General features: G+C 50.0%; 1 protein-coding gene across 1 annotated transcript; it reads right to left on the reverse strand.

Moving 5' to 3' along the window:
- Positions 1 to 514: 514 nt before the first annotated feature.
- LOC134339631 (prokineticin receptor 1-like) lies at positions 515 to 8,609 on the reverse strand. The gene is made up of 2 exons (XM_063036309.1): positions 8,158 to 8,609; positions 515 to 1,629 (listed from the first exon to the last, which is right to left on the reverse strand). Exons 1-2 carry the CDS (start codon positions 8,607 to 8,609, stop codon positions 951 to 953), a joined length of 1,131 nt encoding a protein of 376 aa, XP_062892379.1. The 3' UTR covers positions 515 to 950.
- Positions 8,610 to 23,569: the final 14,960 nt, after the last annotated feature.

The raw sequence follows: 23,569 nt of genomic DNA on the forward strand, positions 1-23,569 counted from the left end.
AAGAAACACCTGGTCCTTTCTTACGTCTGTCATTCTGCAGGGCTGTGAATCATAAATCCCCTCGACTGGATCCAATGGGCAGGATTGCTACAAGAGGCTTATTCGCTCAGCGGCCTCTTTTTAAACCAGGAGTGGGACCCAATGTGATCTTCTGCTGCTGTAGCCCGTCCACTTCACGGTTCGACGTGTTGTGCGCTCAGAGATGCTCTTCTGCACACTACTGTTGTAACGGGTGGTTATTTGAGTTACTGTCGCCTTCCTGTCAGCTTGAACCAATCTGGCCATTCTCCTCCGACCTCTCTCACTCGCGAAGTATTTTCGCCCACAGAACTGCTGCTCACTGGTTGTTTCCTTTTTGTTTCTCGCACCGTTCTCGGTTGGGAATCTCAGCAGTTTCTCAGATACTTTGGCACCGACAATCATTCCACGGTCAAAGTCACCTCTTCTCCCCCCCGTTCTGATATCTGGTCCGAACAGCAGCTGAGTCTCTTGACCACGTCTGCATGCTTTAATGCCTTGAGTTGCCGCCCGATTAGGCGTCTAGCGAGCCTGCGCACAGGAGCACCGACTGACGCGGCCGCTCTGTGTACCTGAAACTCTTCTGCGCTAGCAACGGGCAGGGCCCCAGTCACACCAAGCGTTTTTGTCGCGATTGAGAAAGCCCCGCGAAGCCCTCCAGAATCGGAAAGATGAACTTGTATATTTGCGATGGGAGGCTGCTGAGCGGGCACTTGCAGCCGGAGGAGGAGAGCTTTGAAACTTCGGCATCCCCTTAGGATCCGGGGCTCAAATATCACCGTGGCTCGGTTAGGGCTTAAAGTTACTCGGGCCCTGGCATCCCAGCCAAAGAGCCATCTCCAAAGGACAAGGAGCCTCGCTGTAGGGTTCACAGCCAACTACCGCCCAGGCTCAACGGGGTCTCCACTCGCACGGAAAAGCCCCCCCCTCAGTCATTCGGACACGGGCAGCACTGAGGTCCGGCAGTCCTGAGCCACGGTGCTTTTGTCCTGCAGCTGGGCGGCCCTGCAGCCCTGTAGCAGGGCCTTCCTGGCGTACTTAATGGCGTTGTTCTTCACGGTGACGAAGAAGAGCGTGTTGATCATGCTGTTGCTCACCGCGATGCACTTCACGATGTAGTACACCGTGATCGAGTGCCTCTCCCGCAGGAGCACGCTGGGGAAGAAATCCCGGACGATGGCGTACCCGTAGTACGGGGCCCAGCAGAAGATGTAGGCCGTCAGTATCGCCATCAGGACCAGGACTGTCTTCCGCCGGGCTCTCAGTCGCTTCTTGATCTGTTTGGTTTGCACGCCGGGCACCGTCTTGAACCACAGCTCCCTGCTGATCTGCAGGTAGCACAGCGACATAGTCACCACGGGAGCGGCAAACTCCAGGACGAAGAGGAACAGAAAGTAAGACCTGTAGAAATGCACCTTGTCCATCGGCCAGATCTGCCCGCAGAATACCTTCCCTCCGCCGCCGCCGGGGAAGGTGTCGAAGGTGGTCTCGGTCATGAAGTAGGCCGAGGGGATGGAGATAACCAGGGACACGACCCAAACGGCAATCAGGATGCAGTAGGCCGTCTGTAACTTCATGCGAGGCTTTAGTGGGTGCACTATCACCAAATACCTACAGGAGGGCCAGAAACAGGGAAATACAGAGGGAAGTAAGTGGGTGGCAGAGATCGACCGTGACTGACAAGACCAGGTCCTTTAATGAGAGAAGGGTTACCAGAAAGAAACGGATAAATTTTGAAGTAAATACTTTGACATTTCAATTCATCTCCATTTTTATTGAGACGAGGAGGAGAATTAAAAATAAAATAAAGATGGTCTTTCATAAATTATCTTTTGCAGCAGATGGGATGTTATGCTGAAATTGTGTACGACATTGGCAAGGCCCAGCTTGGAGCATTGTCCGCAGATTTGGTCACCTACCTACGGGAAAGATGTAAATAAGGTTGAAAGAGTACAGAGAAAATTTACAAGGGTGTTGCCGGGTCTGGAGGACCTGAGTTATAAGGAAAGATTGAATAGATTAGGACTTTATTCCCTGGAATGTAGAAAATTGAGGGGAGATTTGATAGAGGTATACAAAATTATGAGGGGTATAGATAGGGTAAATGCAAGCAGGCTTTTTCCACTGAGATTGGGTGGGACGACAACTAGAGGTCATGGGTTAAGTGTGAAAGATGAGAGGTTTAAGGGGAACATGAGGGGAAACTTGTTCACTCAGAGGGTGGCGAGAGTGTGGAATGAGCTGCCAGCACAAGTGGTGCGTGCCAGCTCGGTTTCAACATTTAAGAGAAGTTTGGATAGGTACATGGATGGTAGGGGTATGGAGGGCGATGGTCCCAGTCCAGATCGATGGGAGTGGGCTGCTTAAATAGTTTGGCATGGTCTAGATGGGCTGAAGGGCCTATTTCTGTGCTGTACTTCTCTATGACTAACAAACCTAAAATCTTTAATAATTTTTTCTTTGCGTCAGCACGGTAGAGTAGCGGTTAGCACTGCGGTTTACGGTGCAGGCGACCCGGGTTCAATTCCCGCCACCGCCTGTAAGGAGATTGTACGCTCTCCCCGTGACCGCGTGGGTTTCCTCCGGGTGCTCTGGTTTCCTCCCACAGTCCAAAGACGTGGCGGTTGGTAGGTTAATTGGTGATTGTAAATTGTCCCGTGATTAGGATAAGATTAAATTGGGTGGTCACTGGGCACGGCTCAAAGGGCCGGGAGGGCTTATCTCAATAAAGTAAAGGTTACATTTATTTGGCACAAGTACATCGAAACATACATTGAAATGCACCATCTGCATCAAAACGAATCAACAAGGATCGAGCCGGGCGGCCCACAAGCGTCGTCACTCTTCCACCATCGGCGTAGCACGCCCACAACTCACTGACCCCAACCGGGACGTCGTTGGACTGTGGGAGGAAACCGGAGCACCCGGAGGAAACCCACGCGGTCACGGGGGGAGATCAAGAGGGATCGTGGGGGAAATCAAACCCCTATCTTACAGCCAGCACTGGTGAAGCGCTCTGCTCCGTGCAACACCATCGTGCCCCTTGCTTGCTTCTTCCCGTCCTGACCCCGAAACCCAGGTTTGGCGGGCACAGCAAAGCTCAACGGTGAGCTCAGTAACGAAGTGTTAAAAAAACAAGCAGAAGAGTTCAAAGGGAAGTTGAGAAAAAAAGTTTTTGAGTTGGAACTTGGATCAGTAGAGGCCCTTCAGCCCAAGATGGTGTGCCAACTTTTTTAACCCACTGAAAGGTCAAAGCTAATCCTTTCCTTCCACACAGCCTGCCAATTTTTCTATCATCCATTTGCCCACCTAAGTATCCCTGATGCATAAAGACAAGAACGGTCAGGATGGGAAACAGTTTCTTCCCTCAGGCCATTAGGCTTCTGAACTCCCAGCCGCATCGCATTCGAGGTGTCACCGGTTAATCTGATCCGTCTTTTAAAATGAATGCACTTTAGGCTATTGATGTGTGATTCATCTGTTGGTTTTATCCTTACCCTCACAAGATGTTGTGTGTACTTGCACGGTATTCGCACCGATCGGGGCTCGGGTGGTCAAGGCATCGCGACCTCCCGGTTTTGGCGGGACCCAGGTCATACCGACCCTGGACGTACGGAGTCTGGGAAAGTTGCTTCTCTCACCATTGAGTCCGGTGGCTGTTAGCGAGGGGTTAACGAGCCGTATCTCTGGAGACGCCCAGCAAAAGGGGTTTCATACAAGTATATAGTTAAACAACAATAAACTTGACTTATGAGAGGTGATTGATTAAGTTTGTGGCCTAAGGTAGAAGGAGTCAATTTTAGAAAACCTAGCACATCTATTTTTCAACATAGTCCCCTCCTACATGTACACACTTAGTCCAGCGGTCGTGGAGCATACGGATCTTGGACCTCCAGAAAGTGTCCACAGCAGGGGTGATTGATAAGTTTGTGGCCTGAGGTAGAAGGGGATGAGTTATACAGCTCTCGTTACATGCACGTGCAGTTCAACTCTTTGAGTGATTATGCAGAAAGTTTGAAGTTAATAACTCATCTCCTTCTGCCCTGGGCCACGAGCTTATCAATCACCCCTGCTATGGACACTTTCTGGAGGTCCAAGAACCGTATGCTCCACGACCGCTGGACTAAGTGTGTAAATGTAGGAGGGGACTAGGTTGAAAAATTGACTCCTTCTACCTTAGGCCACAAACTTATCAATCACCCCTCGTATGTCTGCCTCCACCTCCACTCCTGGTAGTATATTCCACACACCCACTATTTCTGTGTTTTAAAAAAAAAACTGCGTCTGGTATCCATTCCCTCCCCATACTTTTATTTAGTCAACTTAAAATTATACACCCTCATCTAAGTCATTCACACCCCGGGAAGAAGTCTCTGCTCGACCTATATGCCTCTTATCATCTTGTACACCTCTATCAAGTCATCTCTCATCCTCCTTCACTCCAAAGAGAAAAGCCCTCGCTCGCTCAGTCTGTCCTCGTAAGATGTGCTCTCCAACCCAGCCAACATCCTGGTAAATCTCCTCTGCACCCTCTCTAAAGCTTCCACATCCTTCCTATAATGAGGTGAGCAGAACCGAACACCATACTTCGGCGGTCTAACCAGAGTTTTATAGAGTTGCAGCATTACCTCGCATCTCTTGGACCCAATCTCCCGATTAATGAAGGCCAAAGCATCACACATCTTCTAGAAGGTGTTGTTGGAAACAGCAGCTTTTTTAAAAATAATACTTCTTTATAAGATTTGTACTCTTAGAAAGCCATCTTGTAGACATTCTAGAAACGCTCCCTCTTGGAATCCTGCACCGACTTGACTTTCCCAATCTACCTGCATCCCCATGACTATTGTAAAATTGTCCTTTTGGCATGCATTTTCTATCTCCCCTTGTAATCTTTAGACCACATCCTTGCTACTGCTTGGGGTTCTGCATCCAACTCCCTCCCATCAGGGTCTTTTTACCCTTGCAGTTTCCTTAGCTCTATCCGCAATGATTCACCACCCATGTCAACTCTTTCTAATGAGTTAATTTTAGTTTTTTTTAAAACAAAGAAAGCCATGCCACCCCACCCATCCCCACCCCCACTTTCCTGCCTGTCATTTCAATACAATGTGTATCCTTGGACATTAAGTTCCCAGCTATAATCTTCTTTCAGCCATGATTCAATGATGCTGACAACGTCATGTATGCCAATCTGTAACTGTGCTGCAAGTTCATCAACCTTATTCTGTTTACTGTGTGCATCCTGTTTACCTTCAGTCCCGTATTCACCCTTTTCGATTTTGTCCGCCTTTTACGTTGCAACTCATCCAGCTGACTGCAATTTTGCCCTATCAACAGCTTCTCCTCACTAAACATGACCTCTGTTTGTAACACAACTATCTCATCTTCAGCCCTATCACTCCAGTTCCCAATCCCCCTGCCAAATTAGTTTCAACCCACCCCAACAACTCTAGCCAATCTGTCCACAGGAACATTAGATTCTCTTGGGTTCAGATGTAACCTGTCCCCTTCCTACACATCAGACCTTCCCCAGAAGAGATCCCAAAGATCTGTAAATCTGAACCCCGGTTCCTCAGCCACACAGTCACCTACCAAATCATCCTATTCTTACCCTCACTGGCACGTGGCACAGGCAGCAATCCAGAGATGACTACCCTGGAGGTCCTGTTTCTCAGCTTTCTACCTAGCTCTCTTCAGGACCTCCTCACCTTGTCTACCTATGCCATTGGTGCCAGTATGTACCAAGACTTCTGGCTGCTCACCCTCGCCCTTGAGAATGCCATGGGCCCGATCCAAGACGTCCCTGATCCTGGCTCCAGGGAGGCAACATACCATCTGGGTGTCTCTCTCACACCCACAGAATCTTATCTCTGTTCCTCCGTTCATGAAATCTCCAACCAACACTGCAGTCCTCTTCATCTCTCTTCTCTTCTGAGCCTTATCACCAGACTCAAGTTACAGAGACCCGGTCGCTGTGGTTTCCTCTGGTAGGTCGTCACCCTTAACAGTATCCGAAGTGGTATACTTTTTATCGAGGGGTATGGCCACAGGTGAACTCTGCACAGTGTTTGCATCTCCCCTCCTTCTCCTGACAGTCACCCAGTAACTTGTCTCCTGCAACCTAGAGGTGACTATCTCCCTGTAGCTCCTGCCCATTGCCTCCTCGTTCTCCCGAACGAGTTGAAGGTCATCGAGCTGCAGCTCCAGTTCCTTCATACGTTCTCTGAGCAGCTGCAGCTCGGCGCACCCGGTGCAGGTGTGTTTATCTGGGAGCCCGGACTCTCACATCCCACCCACGGTACAAAACACTGCCCCTAGAGCCATTCTCACTGTACTGTGTACTAACGGATGAGGAATGAACAGAGAGAGAGGGTAACTTACAAGACAATCAACCTCACCCAAAGCTGACCTCGCCCAAGGCTGATGAGCCAAAGCCTCTCTAAAGACTGGCTCGCTCACAGGAATGGCCGCTCCCCTTGCACCTGCGTTACGTGTACTCCCTCTTTTTAACGAATCCCTCTCGCTGACTGGTCGCTCCTCAAATCAGAAAAGCTGCCACAAAACTCTGCCTTTGAACTCTCGATCGCCGCCCTGATTAAAAAGTAACCCTTTTCACACACCCCTGCTGTGGATTGTCCAATAATACTTCTTGTAAGATTTGTACTTTTTAAAGAAGCCCATATAGTTTTCACAGTGGCAGAAAGCGGTATAGCAGCTAAACTAACGGTTTATCATTTTTCATTAGCTAACATTACCATGTGATGTATTTTAGTTATATAACCTATTAACTAGCTTATTTCTATCTAAGGAATTTTCCTTATCTTATCTATAGAAATGTTGGATTTTTCAGAGGCACCATCTTTTCTTCTTTTTTATTCCTTTGTCTTTGCATCCAACAGCCTCTTAACTCATTTCTCAGCTCTGTATTCCATTTGTTTAGTATTTGTAAGTCTGTTTGTACTCTGAGATAAACGATCATTAGAATTAAGACTGCTCATCATTTTTGACTCCTGGAAGATTGCTAAGGATGAGAAAACAAACAGACATCCAACAGTGAAGAATGGGGCAAAAATGAACTCTGTGTCATTCAGGCCAACAAAGCCAATACTTGATTGTTGAGGTGACTTTATAGCAACAGCTTGAGGGAAAATCGTCAAGAGATGGTTACAGATCGAGAATGGGCACTCAGTGACTAACTTCACAGCCGTCAATGATATTGATGCATTCAAGGCTAAAACTGGATTTCTCAGCTGGCCGTGTGGCGCCGAAGTGGAGCGAGTGGCCTTGGAGAGATTTGAGAATTTTAAGTTTCGGAACTGGCCCGTTCCAAAGCCAGTTTAAGACGCAGACATAGGCAGAGCTGAGCTGAGCACGCAAGTGAGGTCATCATGGAGTCAAAGAGCAATACAGCACAGATACAGGCCCTTCAGCCCTGTAAGTCAATGCTACCCCATCAGTCCCAATTTCCTGCATTCAGCCCGTATCCCTCCGGGCCCCTCCCTTCCACATACCTACTTAAGCACTTCTTAAGTGATAATATTGTATCTCGTGTGGGCATGTGGCCAAGTGGTTAAGGCATTGGACTAGCGATCTGAAGGTCATGAGTTCAAGCCCCAACCGAGGCAATGTTTGTGTCCTTGAGCAAGGCACTTAATCACACATTGCTCTGTGACGACACTGGTGCCAAGCTGTATGCCCTTCCCTTGGACAACATCGGTGTCGTGGAGAGGGGAGACTTGCAGCATGGGCAACTGCCGGTCTTCCATACAACCTTGCCCAAGCCTGCGCCCTGGAGAGTGAAGACTTTCCAGGCGCAGATCCATGGTCTCGCAAGACTAACGGATGCCTTAGTAATATTGTATCTGCCTCAATCATTTATAAGAGGATGGTATTGATTCACTTTAGTTGATGGAGGGTGAAGGGAGGGGGGAGGCCCATACAGGAACCACACTAGAATGCCAACCAAAGTTCAGTAGAGGGGAGGTGGTGCTGATGATATGGAGCTGGAAGCTTCAGTGATAGATTAAAGCTCAGTTCAGGGCCAACAGCTGGAACCAAGAGGCTTGAGGTACAGAGGTTAGGTGGGCTAGATTAATATTTCTGAAAAAAACCCACTGCGGTTTCTGGAGATGTTCTCACCTGTCGACTGCTATGACCAAGAGAGCATTGGTGGAGACGTAGAGGGAGACCATCCTGAGGTAGTTCACAGAGGAGCAAAGAACGTGTCCGAAGTTCCAGGACAGCTCCCTGACCACATAGTAATCCATCTCGAAAGGGCAGCACACAATGGCCACAATGAAGTCGGAGACAGCCAGGTTGACGATGAGAAGGTTGGTGATGTTCCTCAGGTTCTTGTACCTGGCCAAGGTGACGATGAAGAGGAGGTTGCCAATGCCGCAGACCAGCATAATGCAGACCAGCACGACGCCAATCACCACCCGAACCTGATAGGTCTTGACGGCGTCCTCCTCTCCTCGCGAATCGAGGGATGTCACGTACTGGTCGTACTCACAGCTCCCGTTCCAGGGGGGGCTGGCATCCGCCAAACTTAAGTCAATGTACCGTGAGAAGTTGGCACAGGGATCCGCCATGGCCGAATCTCCCCAGCTCACGAAACCCGGGATCTCTTCCTGTGGCAACGTTGGGTAATGTTCCTGTTCTATCCGTACGAAGTAAGTCTTTTTCTACGATTTGCAGCTTGCTAAAGTCTTGATTGTTGGAGCAGGTGGCTTCAGCTTAATGCTGGAACCGTGACTCTGGGTTAGCGTGGTTTGAAGGAGGAAGGAGCATCTTCAAGCCTGGCCCGCTTGATCTTGGCCAATGGAGTGAGAGGAGAGAGGGCTCACCTATTCACCTGCGGAGGAAAAGAACAATGTCATTAGGTTATTGGCTTTGGTCCTGATTCCCGTTTCTATGGCTAATGAGTCGCAGGGTGAGCTTGTGACTCTGGAAGGGTTGTGTTAGGAGATCGGTTTTCACACTGCCACCAGATTTAGCGAAAAGCTTCCTGAATGTTTCCTCCACTCCCTCCTTCTCTCTGTCTTCATATCACTACCTTGCTTGCTCTTTCCCTCTATCCAACTTTCTAACTCTACCTCTGTTACTCTTTTTCTCTACACCGCTCTTTCCCTCTAGCTTGCTTTCTTTCTTTCTCTACATCTTTCTTGTTCTCTGCTTCTCTCTATCTCATTCACTCTCTCTCAAACCCATTCTCTCCCTCTCTCTACCCACCTCTCTCTCCACCTGTCCAGCTCTCTGCCACCCTCTCTTACCCCTTAACCCCTTTACACATTTACCTCACACCCCTCTTTTTCTAAGGCATCCGTTAGTCTTGTGAGACCATGGATCTGCGCCTGTAAAGTCTTCACTCTCCAGGGCGCAGGCCTGGGCAAGGTTGTATGGAAGACCGGCAGTTGTCCATGCTGCAAGTCTCCCCTCTCCATGACACCAATGTTGTCCAAGGGAAGGGCATTAGGACCCATACAGCTTGGCACCGGTGTCGTCGCAGAGCAATGTGTGGTTAAGTGCCTTGCTCAAGGACACAACACGTTCCCTCGGCTGGGGCTCGAACTCACGACCTTCAGGTCACTAGTCCAATGCCTTAACCACTTGGTCACGTGCTCACTCACACCCCTCACCCACCCAATAAACATCCCCTGCCCTCCCCACTCCCCCTCAGCCCCCCCACCCCCAATCACTCCTCACCTCCACCAACCACACTTCTCCCCAATCACCCCTCAATCTTCTCCCTCAGCCTTTAGCCCGCGCCCCTCACCCCCTCTTCTCTCCTCCTCATTCTCTCTCTCTCTTCCCTACCCATCCCCCAAACCCCTCCCCTCATTCATTACTCACTCATCCTTCCACTCCCCTCAGTCCCCACACCCCTCACCCCCTTCACCCCTTCCTCCCCTCGCCCTTTCCCATCATCCCCACTCCCATCCCCTCCCCACTCACTCCTTCCCTACCCCTGCCCCTACCCGTTCCCCACACCCCTCTCCCTCACCAATCACTCACTCACCCTTCCCCTTCCCCATTTGCCTCAGTCCCCCTCCCCACACCTCCCTTCCCCCTCAACACTCACTCACCTTCTCTCCCCCTCAACCTCTCTCTCTCTCTCTCCAACGACTCACAGACGTGCTTCTTCCCCTCCGCCATCGGATTCCTGAACGCTCTCCAATCACAGCCGCACTATCTCCTTTCTGCGCGCCCTTTATTTATTTTGCCGTCGACGGTGATTTTGTGTTTGTGTTTGGGTGAGGGGGAGGAGGGAGGGGTGAGGGGTGACTGGGGGAGAGAGAGGGGAGTGGGAGGGGGTGGAGGAGGTGAGGAAGCATGAGGAGCGATTGGGGAGGGGAGGAGGTGGGGATAGTAAATTTGTGTTCTGACCGCTGCTGCCGGTCGCCAACACACTTCGCGCCAGCCGTTCTGAGACCAGCGAACTTCCCCATCCATTGTTTATCCTCCGCGCCTTCTGTCCGCAGTGACTCACCACCGATCCCCCTCTCTATCTGCGACGGTACGTCTGACGGTCCTCTTTCTCGTCCCCCCACATCCAGCGCGTCCTCTTACCCCCAACCCGAGCCCAGCCCCCTCCTCTACTCTGCATTCACTGTCTGCCATCTCCCCTCCCTCCGTCACGTCACCCCACAGCTTTATCGGTCCCCGCAGAGCTCTCTCGCTGCTACGACCACCCCTCACCCGCCACCCTCCTCCACCCTCTCCCTCCCTCTCAGGTGAAGTGAATCTACGATCTAATTCTGCACGTGTCACTTTGAGGGCCGTTTTCTAGCAGGCATTTGCGGGGAAATCGACCACACATAAAGACTGACAACCAACATCAAGAGAAGACAGAGCAAATTAAAATAAACAAAATCAGTAACTGATATTCAGAGTACGAGTTTTAGAGGCCTTGGAAGTGCGTCCATAACAACACGCTCACACAAAATGGTGGAGGAACCCAGCAGGCCCAGGCAGCATCTATGGAAATGAATAGACAGTCGACAGTTTCGGGCTGAGACGCTTCGTCAGGACTGAGAAGGGAAGGGGGGAGATGCCAGAATAAAAAGCTGTGGGGGTTGTGGGGGGAGGAAAGGAGGCTAGTTGAAAGGTGATTGGTGAAGCCGGGTGGGTGGGAAAGGTCAAGGGTGGAGGGACGAGACAGGGCCATCAGCCATACCGTCGCAGACAGAGAGAGGGATCGGTGGTGAGTTACTGCGGACAAAGGGAGCGGAGAATCATCAATGGACAGAGAAAGCGACTGGTGCCAGAATCGCTGTCGTGTACAGCACTGCTCATGCCTCCACCCCCCCAACCCCTCTCCCCTCCCTCCTCCCCCTCGCCCAAACACAAACACAAAATCACTGGCGACGGCAAAATAAATAAAGGGCGCACAGAAAGGGATAGTGCGGCTGTGATCGGAGAGCGTTCAGGAATCCGGTGGCGGAGGGGAAGAAGCACGTCTGTGAGTCGTTGGAGAGGTGGGGGGAGGGAGAGAGAGAGTGGGGGAAGAGAGAGAGAGTGGGGGAAGAGAGAGTGGGGGAGAGAGAGTGGAGGGGAGAGAGTGGAGGGGAAGAGAGAGAGTTTGTGGAGGAGAGTCAGTGAGTGGGGGAAGAGAGAGAGAGGGGGAGAGAGAGGGGGAGAGAGAGGGGGAGAGGGGGGGAAGAGGGGTGGAAGGGGGGGAAGAGGGGTGGAAGAGGGGTGGAAGAGGGGGGAGGGGGAGAGGGGGAGAGAGAGAGAGGGGAAGAGAGAGTGCGGGACTAGAGAGTGCGGAAAGACAGAATGGGGAAGAGAGAGAGAGTGAGGAGAGAGAGAGAGAAAGAGGGTATGAAAGAAAGGGAAGAGAGGAGAGAGAGAGAGAAATAGATGTGAGTCATTAGAGGGGAGAATAGAGAGAGAGGGAGGGTGACAAGTGAGGAGGGGGTGAGGGTAGTGTCAGGTGATGAGGAGGAGGAGGGTGGGTAGGCTACCTTTCCCTCACCATCACTCTCCTGATGAGATCTCCATCCCCTGCTGTACTTCTCTCCACTCCTTCCTTCACTCCCAGTCTGCCCAGATGAATCAGCAGCCTGCTGAGTGGGGATGTATAAATTATTGTCGAAACAATACTGGTGAATCTGACAATGTTAATTTCCCCAGGAATCGTGAACTCTATTAAACAGAAATTAGCAGACCTTGTACTGGATTGTAAGTGAATGATTGCTCGAGATGAGCATCTCCAGGGAGACATCTGCGAGGGACGGGTTTGGGAGTTGGGGATTTGATACTCCTGTTGCTGTTTTTTTCCGTGTGGGCGATATATTAGTTTCTGTGCGAGGGAAGAGGTTGGGGGGGTTTGGGCTTTGTGCGATTTTGGTTCTTTTTTTGTGCAGGGGGGGGCGTGGGTTGATGGCTTTCTTTTAACACCTTCTGTGGTTTTCTTCGTTCCGTGGCTATCTGGAGAAGACAAATTTCAGAGTTGTATTCTGCATACATACTCTGATAATAAAATGAACCTTTGAGTATTGTTATTATGGCACAACCGTTGCTTCTCTGTGTAGACCAGACCAGGAAAAAAAATGCACACCTTCCTAGTAGCTCATATCTACCTTAATAATACTTTCAGATAAGAAATTATCTCTCCGCTCCACATCAGCAAATAAATTACTGTGCAAAAGTCTTAGACACATATATAGCCCAGGGTTTCAGGCAACTTATTTCCCAGATAGCCCCAAATCCCTTATGAGGACTCAGTCTCCCGGCATGCGTAATATGGAGCAGAAAGCAAGTTTGTAAATCTGGTGGGAGGAAAGGATGTTGGGATGTTGGGAATGGCGAGGGTGGAGGGGCAGGTGGCAGAGAAGAAGTGCCAGGGATGAAGGGGTGGCGCAGTTGCAGACACCGCCCCCCAGCCCTGAGGTGCCAGACAAGGTCATCTGATTCCAAACAATTGGTTTATTGATGGCTACAGAAGGTCTCTCTGGTGCTTCCCTTTCCCAACCGTGATTCCCCTCTCCCTGACCCCTTCCCACTCTCAGTCCACGATAGAGACCCCTATCAGAATCAGGTTTATCATCACTCACCTATGTCATGAAATTTGTCTTTCTTTGCGTCAGCAGTACATAAAATTACTACGGTACTCTGCAAAAGTCTTAGGCACCCTAGCTATATATGCGTAAGACGTTTGCACAGTAGTGTATCTGCGATAATGTGTTTTGATAGAGCTGTGTACAATAACAAGAGTCATGCAGTGAACTGCCAGCGCCTTTTCCCCAGGGTGGCAATGGTTAATACACGAAGTCTTGATGAAGGGTCTCTTTTCCAGACATCCCACCCTGCAAAAACTCATTTCAGGGAGGTAGCACCATCAATTTGCAGGAGACTCCCAGAACTTCCGGGAGAGGTGGGATGTCTGCAATAGAGTAGCTCCTTAGCAGCTGGCCAGCTAGTTTAAATAACGTTAGCTATGCTAATGAACGAATGACACCTGTTAAACTCACCTCAACATGTCTTTTACAGTCTTAACCCACCATGGGCAATAGAAAAGTCACTGTTGCAAACAGTGCAGCCAGCAACACTGTCATTATTTTGACCCCTATTAGGCAGGGGTACACTTTAGTGTAGTCTGGGGTGATGTACGTTTTATATTTTCTTTTTTTGGAACACTCTGCCATGGTGCGCGCTCGCGCTCTTTCTTTCTCACGCTCTCTCTCTCTCGTGCTCTCTCGCTCGCCCACTTTCAAAAAAATTGATTTCCGTGATATTGTATATAATTTGCGGGCATCAGGGAGCCGCCATCAATATGTGGGAGACTCCCGGAACTTCCGGGAGAGGTGGGATGTCTGCTTTTCCATGGATGCTGCCTGGCCTGCTGAGTTCCTCCAGTATTTTGTGTGTGTTGCTTTGGGTTTTCAGCATCTGCAGACTTTCTTGTGTTTGTGTTAATACGGGCGGGGGGGGGGACATCATTTTAAAATGATCGGAGGGATATGTATGGGGGGTTTGTCAGAAGTAGGTGTTTTTTTCACACAGAGAACGATGCTGCCAGGGGTGGTGGTACAGAGATGTTTAAGAAACCTAATTTTTCTGTAAATGCTTGCAAAGAGATTAGTATTCTGGTGACTTTGATAATAAACTCACTTTGACTTTGACGTTCGTGCATGATGGGAAACATGGAGGAAGGGAGGGAAGAGTTCGATTGACTTTGGAGTAGGTTAAAAGGTCAACACAACATCATGGGCCGAGAGGGGCCGTACTGTCCTATGATCTATTCCTTGAGTTACTGAGTCATAGAAGTGAAATGGAGGCCATTCAGCCCTTTATATCAGTGCCGCCCCTTGGAGGGAAGTTTCCAATTGGTTCATTCAGCACGGGCACAGGCCCTTGGGGCCAGCCAGTCCTTGCCCACCTACTCTAGATCCACTTGGCCGCATTTGGGCCACCTCCCTCCACACCTTTCCTATCCACGTACCTTTCCAACTGCCTTTTAAATAATGTTCATGAAAACGCAACAGTTTCCTTTGGTGGCTCGTTCCATATACGGATCGTCATCATCATGTGCCATGTTGTATGCCATCATCATCATGTGCTGTGTCTATGACATCATCCTTATGTGCCATGTCATATGACATCATCATCACGTGCTGTGTCTATGACATCATCATTATGCGCTATGTCATGACGTGGGTGATCACGGTTCTATGACTGTGATTGTTCTTGGCAAATTTTTCTACAGAAGTGGTTTGCCATTGCCTTCTTCTGGCCTAGCGGGTGAGCCCCAGCCATTATCAATACCCTTCAGAGACTGTCTGCCTGGCATTAGTGACATGTGATATGCACCGACTGCTCATACAATCATTCTAGTGAATCTTCTCTGTACCCTCTCCAACGTCAGCACATCCTTTCTTAAATAAGGAGCCCAAAACTGCCCACAATACTCCAAGTGAGGTCTTACCAGTGCCTTACAGAGCCTCAACGTCACATCCCTGCTCCTATACTCTATTCCTCTAGAAATGAATGCCAAGATTACATTCGCCTTCTTCACCACCGACTCAACCTGGAGGTTAACCTTAAGGGTATCCTGCACGAGCACTCAGAAGTCCCATTGCATCTCAGAACTTTGAATTTTCTCCCCATTTAAATAATAGTCTGCCCGTTTATTTCTTAATTATACTTTATCGATCCTGGGGGAAAATGGTTTTCGTTACAGTTGCACCATAAATAATTAAATAGTAATAAAACCATAAATAATTAAATAATAATATGTAAATTATGCCAGGAAATCAGTCCAGGACCAGCCTATTGGCTCAGGGTGTCTGACCCTCCAAGAGAGGAGTTGTAAGGTTTGATGGCCACAGGCAGGAATGACTTCCTATGACGCTCTGTGCTGCATCTCGGTGGAATGAGTCTCTGGCTGAATGTACTCCTGTGCCCAACCAGTACATTATGTAGTGGATGGGAGACATTGTCCAAGATGGCATGCAACTTGGACAGCATCCTCTTTTCAGACACCACCGTGAGAGAGTCCAGTTCCATCCCCACAACATCATCGGCCTTACGAATGAGTTTGTTGATTCTGTTGGTGTCTGCTACCCTCAGCCTGCTGCCCCAGCACACAACAGCAAACATGATCGCACTGGCCACCACAGACTCGTAGAACATCCTCAGCATCTTCCGGCAGATGTTAAAGGACCTCAGTCTCCTCAGGAAATAGGGACGGCTGCCAAAGTGCACAAACATACACTTTCCAACATTGTATTTCATTTGCCACTTCTCTGCCCTTTCTCCCAATCTATCCAAGCCTCTCTGCTGACTCTCGGTTTCCTCAGCACTACCGGCCCCTCCACCTATCTTTGCATCATCAGCAAACTTAGCCACAAAGCCGTCTATTCCATAATCCAAATCGCTGATGTACAACGTCAAAAGAAGCGGCCCCGACACGGACCCGCTTTAAAAACAGGTAAGTGGCGAGGTTGCCGCTCGACGCGCCGCAGGGCGCGGAGAGGACACAAAGTCAACGCTCAGCGCCCTACAGGAATGAAGCCTTAGCCTGTGGAACCGCTCCCTATAAATCAGTGCCTCGATTCCTAGCGGCGTCCTTGTAGCCATTCCCTGATCCTTTCCCCGAAGCCCTGTTGATCCTTTGTGTGAATACTCCTGTAAAATTCACCGCAGGCTCCAGATTGTAACTTGCATCACAATATCCTCTCCCCCCAGCCCGCCGCCCCACTTCATCTCCGCTTCACTGCTTTGGCCACTGCCTTCAATCAGTGGCGTCCGGGGGCTGATCTCCATGCCAATGAACAATCACTTGCTTGCTGTGTGTTTGTGCGTGTGGCTGAAACTGATATACAATTATTTATCCATCCTCACCGCTCTGGACCGAGGAGGGAGATACGAAAATCGGCCATGCGTGCCAAAATCAGGTTGAATATCCCTGACATCCGTGATGAAATTTGTTGTTTTTGCGGCAGCGGAACAGTGCAAAAAAAATAATTACAAAATGATCAATTAGAATAAGAAATGTTATAGTGTGCCCACCAGCTCACGGACATCTCTGCCACTTCAGTCGTGTCCGGGCTGCTGTCCCCAGATGCTTCATATCTTCCCTGAACCAAAGAACGCAGAGCATGCATTTGCGTGTCCTCATAATCTAATCTAATCTAATCTAAGTGACTACCACCCAGTGGCACTGACGCCGATCGTCAAGAAGTGATTTCAACAGCACGCATCAGAAACTCCGCTCCTGCCACGCTGGACGTCTATAGACATAGAACAGTACAGCACAGTACAGGCCCTTCGGCCCACAATGTTGTGCCGGCCCTCAAACCCTGCCTCCCATATAACCCCCCCCCACCTTAAATTTCTCCATATACCTGTCTAGTAGTCTCTTAAACTTCACGAGTGTATCTGCCTCCACCACCGACTCAGGCAGTGCGTTCCTGTGCTTACTGACAGAACCACTCTCGGACAGATGCTATAGCCCCTGGCCCTGACACACCTCGAAAACAGGGACCCTTACGTCAGACACGAGGAAATCTGCAGATGCTGGAATTTCAAGCAACACACATAAAAGTCCTGACGAAGGGTCTCGGCCAGAAACGCCGACTGTACCTCTTCCTAGAGATGCTGCCTGGGCAGCAACTTTTATGTGCGACCCTTATGTCAGAATGCTGTTTCTAGATTTCATTTTGGCATGCAACGCTATCGTCCCACAGACCGTGGTGAACGAACTCCTGCTCCTCGGTCTAAATGCGCCACTGTGCATCCGGGCGTTGGACTTCCTGACCGTCAGATCTCAGATGGTCAGGATGCACAATCGCTCCTCCCTCCCTATTGTTCTCAACGCGGGCGATCCCCCACCACCGCCCCCAGGGCTGGGCGCTGGGCCCACCGCCGTACGCTCTGCTCACACGCGTGACTGCATGGCCAATCGCGTTGTCAAGATCGCCGATGGCCCGACGGTGGCGGGTCTCGTCGCCAACGATGACGAGACGGCCGACAGAGAGGAGGTGGAAGAGCTCGGGGCCTGGTGCCTGGCAAAGAGCCTCTTCCTTAACATCAACACGACAAAGGAGATGGTTATCGGCTACAGGACAACTCGCACCACACTCGCACACCCCTCTTTACATTGGCGGCACAGCCGTGGAAAGTGCGAGCAGTTTCAAGTCCCTGGGAAACCACATCTCATGGTCCCAGAACACATCCTACAAAGTCAAAACAGCTCACTGACATCTCTACGTTCTGAAGAGAGCCGGACCTTGCCCATCTATGCTCACATCATTCTATAGAGCATCGTAACAAGCTGCATCACCGCTCGCACCGCTGCAGACAGGAAGGCGCTACAGCGGGTAGTCCAAACAGCCCAACGCATCGCTGGCACCAGCCTACCTGCCAACAAGAGCCTGCGTACAGGGAAAGGGCCAGTAACGTCGTGTAGGATCCCACCCACCACTGCTCATGGACTGTCTGCCCCACTCCCATCGGGGAAGAGGCTACGTAGCATCCACACCAGGACCACCAGCCTCAAAAACAGCTCCTTTCCCCGAGCAGTAAGGCTGATCAACACCTCCACCCACTAACTCCACCACTCAATTATAATTTCCCATCAGTCACCTTGCGTACAGCCTGGCCCCACCTTATGGACACATTATCCCCTAATCTGAGGAAAGACATCTTTGCCATAGAGGGAGTACAAAGAAGGTTCACCAGATTGATTCCTGGGATGGCAGGACTTTCATATGAAGAAAGACTGGATGAACTGGGCTTGTACTCGTTGGAATTTAGAAGATTGAGGGGGGATCTGATTGAAATGTATAAGATCCTAAAGGGATTGGACAGGCTAGATGCAGGAAGATTGTTCCCGATGTTGGGGAAGTCCAGAACGAGGGGTCACAGTTTGAGGATAGTGGGGAAGCCTTTTAGGACCGAGATTAGGAAAAACTTCTTCACACAGAGAGTGGTGAATCTGTGGAATTCTCTGCCACAGCAAACTGTTGAGGCCAGTTCATTGGCTATGTTTAAGAGGGAGTTAGATATGGCCCTTGTGGCTACAGGGGTCAGGGGGTATAGAGGGAAGGCTGGGGTGGGGTTCTGAGTTGGATGATCAGCCATGATCATAATAAATGGCGGTGCAGGCTCGAAGGGCCGAATGGCCTACTCCTGCACCTATTTTCTATGTTTCTATGTTTCTATTATCAATCTACGTATATAAGCTATCTTATGTATTTTGATATATGGCGTGCGTTTTAAAAACTATTATTGTGTTCTTTATCTTTTGTGGGTTTTTTTGTGCTGCATCAGATCCGGGATAACAATTATTTTGTTCCCCTCACACTCATGAACAGGAAGTATTAAAAATATATTACAAGTTAATTAAATAAGAGGCATTGATCGTGTGGATAGTCAGAGGCTTTATCCCAGGGCTGAAATGGCTAACACGAGAGGACATAGTTTTAAGGTGCCTGGAAGTAGATACAGAGATGTCAGGGGTAAGTTCTTTCACACAGAGAGTGGCGAGTGCGTGGAATGGGCTGCCGGCGATGGTGGTGGAGGCGGATACGATAAGAGGCTCTTATCTTTTAAGAGACTCCTGGACAGGTACAAGGAGCTTAGAAAACTAGAGGGCTACGGGTAACCCTAGGTAATTTCCAAGTTAAGGACATGTTTGGCACAGGTTTGTGGGCCGAAGGGCCTGTATTGCGCTGTAGGTTTTCCATGTTTCTAATGCAAGTAAAGACCAGATGAACAAGACTCACTCCAGACTGTGTAAGAACAGCAGATACCTGTTTCTCAAACACCCGAGGTTTTTTACCTTAATCTGGCCGATCTGAGATGAGAGTTATTTCCAGATTTCTCAGACGACCTGAATCCCTCGGTGGCCATGGCCGGCTCTTACCGCATCTCTCTGGTTAAGCGGTCACCTGCAAAGCCAGTCCGTACAAGTACCTGGACAGGGGAGGGCGATGGCCCAGGTTTAGGTCCTTGGGGACAGTTCAGTACGGACTAGATGGGCCAAACGGCCGGTTTCTGTGCCGCATGACTGTCATTTTAAGTGGTTCAGTCTGTTAAGAGTGTTACTCCTGTCCAGGTCTCTCCCTTTCGGCTTGCTCAGATGCGGCTTCTGGGTGGGCTCAAGTTAAAGTCCGAGGCCACTCCGCCCTTCTAACCTGTTCTGCCGTTTAGTACGATAATGACTGATCTGGCCGGAGCCTCAGCCCCACGTTCCGGCGGTGCCCCCGCTTGTCGAAATGCCCGTCGACAGTCGTTGTCGAGCTCCCTTAGCAAGTGCGCTCTATTCCATCCCTCTGTACTGAGGCCATGCCCTCTGGTCTTAGATTTCCCTCCCGGTGGCCAGTTGCATAAGATAACCAAGACCCCCGACCCCCATCCCACAACCCCCGAGGATGAAAACCAAGCCCGCGGTTTCGCTCCATTCCCGAGTCACACAGAAGCCACCTGATAATTTCGCTACACAGACACACACACACACACACACTTCTCAAAGATCAGCCCGAGTCCTCAGATCCTACTTGCCCTCCACCCAGAAGTTGCAGAAGTATCTTCAGCACCCCCCCGGGGCAACAGAGGAACACTTTTTGTTTTGTTCATTGCTTGTCCCCAGATGTTTGGGTCTGGGTGAGTCACAGCGCCGGCGAGAAGCAAATGAAAATTACCTTCACTTCTTCGGCTGCCTTCAAATCAAGTGTTCGGAATGGATGGCGTGACAAATCGGGCAGTCGCCTCTATCGCTGCTCTTTCTCCTAAGCGAAGAGTCCTCAAGCCCTACCTGTGATTTTCCCCCTCGCGAAGCTTCCGCGGTCTCGCTTTTGTGGCCGCCGGGGAGAATTCTCGCCGCGCCGCGCTGGGAACCGCCCGCTGATGGAGTCCTCTCCCCTCGCCCCTCTGGCCCGGTTCCGGGGACCTCGCTCGCTGGCGACCCGTCTGCCTTCGCTCGGCCACTCACTGACTCAGTGCCCCTTCGCCGTCAGGAGGAGCTGATTCACCCGCCGCAACGTTGCCTTAAAGGAGAAGTCCCGCCTTCCGAACGAGAGGCGACGCCGGGAGGACCCGGTGCGAGGAAACAAAGACGGTCCCCCCACCCCCGGGGAGGAGGGGGACGCTGTGGTTTTGGGGGCTGTCACTAAGGAACTCCGGGGGGGGGGTTTGACGCGATGAGACAACACCTTGTGCTCCGCCTGGGTAGCATCCAACCTGATTGTATGAACACCCATTTCTGAAACTTCTCCCTTCACCATCACCCCCCCATTCCTGTTCCCCTCTCTCACTTTATCACCTCCCTCTGGTCTTCCCTCCCCCCCCTTCCCCTTCTTCCATGGTCTTCTGTCCTTTAACATCTGCCGGACGATGCTGAGGATGTTCTACGAGTCTGTGGTGGCCAGTGCGATCATGTTTGCTGTTGTGTGCTGGGGCAGCAGGCTGAGGGTAGCAGACACCAACAGAATCAACAAACTCATTCGTAAGGCCAGTGATGTTGTGGGGATGGAACTGGACTCTCTGACGGTGGTGTCTGAAAAGAGGATGCTGTCCAAGTTGCATGCCATCTTGGACAATGTCTCCCATCCACTACATAATGGACTGGGTGGGCACAGGAGTACATTCAGCCAGAGACTCATTCCACCGAGATGCAACACAGAGCGTCATAGGAAGTCATTCCTGCCTGTGGCCATCAAACTTTACAACTCCTCCCTTGGAGGGTCAGACACCCTGAGCCAATAGGCTGGTCCTGGACTTATTTCATAATTTACTGGCATAATTTACATATTACTATTTAACTATTTATGGTGTTATTACTATTTATTATTTATGGTGCAACTGTAATGAAAACCAATTTCCCCCGGGATCAATAAAGCATGACTATGACTATCAGATCCCCTCTTCTCCAGCCATTTATCTCTGCCACCTATCAACTTCCCATCTCTTTACTTCACCCTCTCCCGGTTTCACCTGTCACCTGCCACCTCGTACATCTTCCTCCCCTCCCCTCCCCTCCCCTCCACCCTTCTCCTCCTTTTCAGTCCTTTTATCCAGCCCAAACCGTCAACTGGTTACTCTGTTCCATAGCTGCTGCCTGGCCTGCTGAGATTCTGCAGCATATTGTGTGTGTGTGTGTGTGTGTATTTCCAGCATCTGCAGAATCTCAAAGTTGCTGGTGAACGCAGCAGGCCAGGCAGCATCTCTAGGAAGAGGTGCAGTCGACGTTTCGGGGCTAAGACCCTTCGGCAGGACTAACTGAAGGAAGAGCTAGTAAGAGATTTGAAAGTGGGAGGGGGAGGGGGAGATCCAAAATGATAGGAGAAGACAGGAGGGGGAGGGATGGAGCCAAGAGCTGGACAGTTGTTTGGCAAAAGGGATATGAGAGGATCATGGGATAGGAGGCCCAGGGAGAAAGAAAAGGGGGAGGGGGAAACCCAGAGGATGGGCAAGGGGTATCACTATCCTCTCATATCCCTTTTGCCAATTAACTTTCCAGTTCTTGGCTCCATCCCTCCCCCTCCTGTCTTCTCCTGTCATTTCGGATCTCCTCTTCCCCCTCCCACTTTCAAATCTCTTACTAGCTCTTCTTTCAGTTAGTCCTGACGAAGGGTCTCGGCCCGAAACGTCGACTGTACCTCTTCCTAGAGATGCTGCCTGGCCTGCTGCTTTGATGTGCGTTGCTTGAAATTCCAGCATCTGCAGAATTCCTCGTATCTGCAGAATCTCTTGTGTTTTTGCATTTACCCTATATACACCCCTTAAAATGTTGAATACCTCTAGCAAATCTCCCCTCATTCTCCTGCGCTCCAAGGAATAAAGTCCTAACCTATTCAACTTTCCCCCCCCCCCAAAAAAAAAACCTCAGGTCCTCAGGTCCCGGCAACATCCTCGCAGATTTTCTCAGTGCTCTCTCAATCTTAATGATATCATTTCTGTTGCTAGGTGACCAGAACTGCACACAATACTCCAAATTAGGCCTCAACAGCATCTTATAGAAATATGCTGCCTGGGAGGCGTTAATGTGTTCTCCTCAGTGCCAGGTGCTCTAGTTTCCTTCCACAGTCTAAAGACGTACCGGATTGTGAGTTAATTGGTCACTGTAAACTGTCCCGTAATTAGGCTCGGGTTAAATTGGGGTATTGCTGGACAGCATGGCTCGAAGGGGCAGAAGGGCCTATTCCGCAATGTCTCTCAATAAGTAAAAAACTATTTCAATACAGGTTGGGTTTTCTTCTGTTTCGTGGATGTCTGCGAAGAGTAAGAATTTCAGGTTCTATACTGTATACATTCTCTGACATTAAACTGAACCATTTTAACCCTGATGTTTAAAAAAAAAACTGTGCACGTTCGCCTTGTCGACACGGTTCATGTTTTAATGCACCTCATTAGGCCAATACCAGCTGGCAGGGTAGTGGCATCTGCCACTAGGACTAGTCCCGGGTTCGAATCCGGCCGGCTCCCTTGCACACTTTCCAAACGTGCTGGGTTGAGCTTCGAACTAGCCACTCGGCCTCATTAAAAAAAAGAACAGTCAAATGCTACGGAAGTGGCAAAAAAAAGCAGCCCGATGCACCACTAAGCGTGAAAAGGAACAACAACATTGTGTATATTTAAAGTAAAGCTTGATAGATTAGTAAGAACGTCAATGGTTACGGGGAGAATGCGGTTGAGAGGGAAAATAAATCAGCCGCGATGGAATGGTGGAGCAGACTCATAGAAACATAGAAAATAGGTGCAGGAGTAGACTATTTGGTCCTTCGAGCCTGCACCGCCATTCAGTATCATCATGGCTGATCATTCAACTCAGAACCCTGTACCTGCTTTCTCTCCATACCACCTGATCCCTTTAGCCACAAGGGCCATATCTAACTCCCTCTTAAATATCGCCACTGAACTGGCCTCAACTGTTTCCTGTGGCAGAGAATTCCACAGATTCACCACTCTCTGTGTGAAGAAGTTTTTCCTCATCTCGGTCCTAAAAGGCTTCCCCTTTATGCTCAAACTGTGACCCCTCGTGATGGACTTCCCCAACATCAGGAACAATCTTCCTGCATCTAGCCTGTACAATTCCTTTAGAATT

This window comes from Mobula hypostoma, chromosome 30 (assembly GCF_963921235.1).
Source record: "Mobula hypostoma chromosome 30, sMobHyp1.1, whole genome shotgun sequence".
Taxonomy (NCBI): Eukaryota; Metazoa; Chordata; class Chondrichthyes; order Myliobatiformes; family Myliobatidae; genus Mobula; species Mobula hypostoma.

Coding starts and splice junctions, on each gene's coding strand:
- LOC134339631 (XM_063036309.1), bottom strand. CDS start 8,609: ATGGCGGATCCCTGTGCCAACTTCTCACGGTACATTGACTTAAGTTTG. Junction 1,630..8,157: donor TTGGTCATAGCAGTCGACAG/GTGAGAACATCT, acceptor GCCCTCCTGTAG/GTATTTGGTGATAGTGCACC.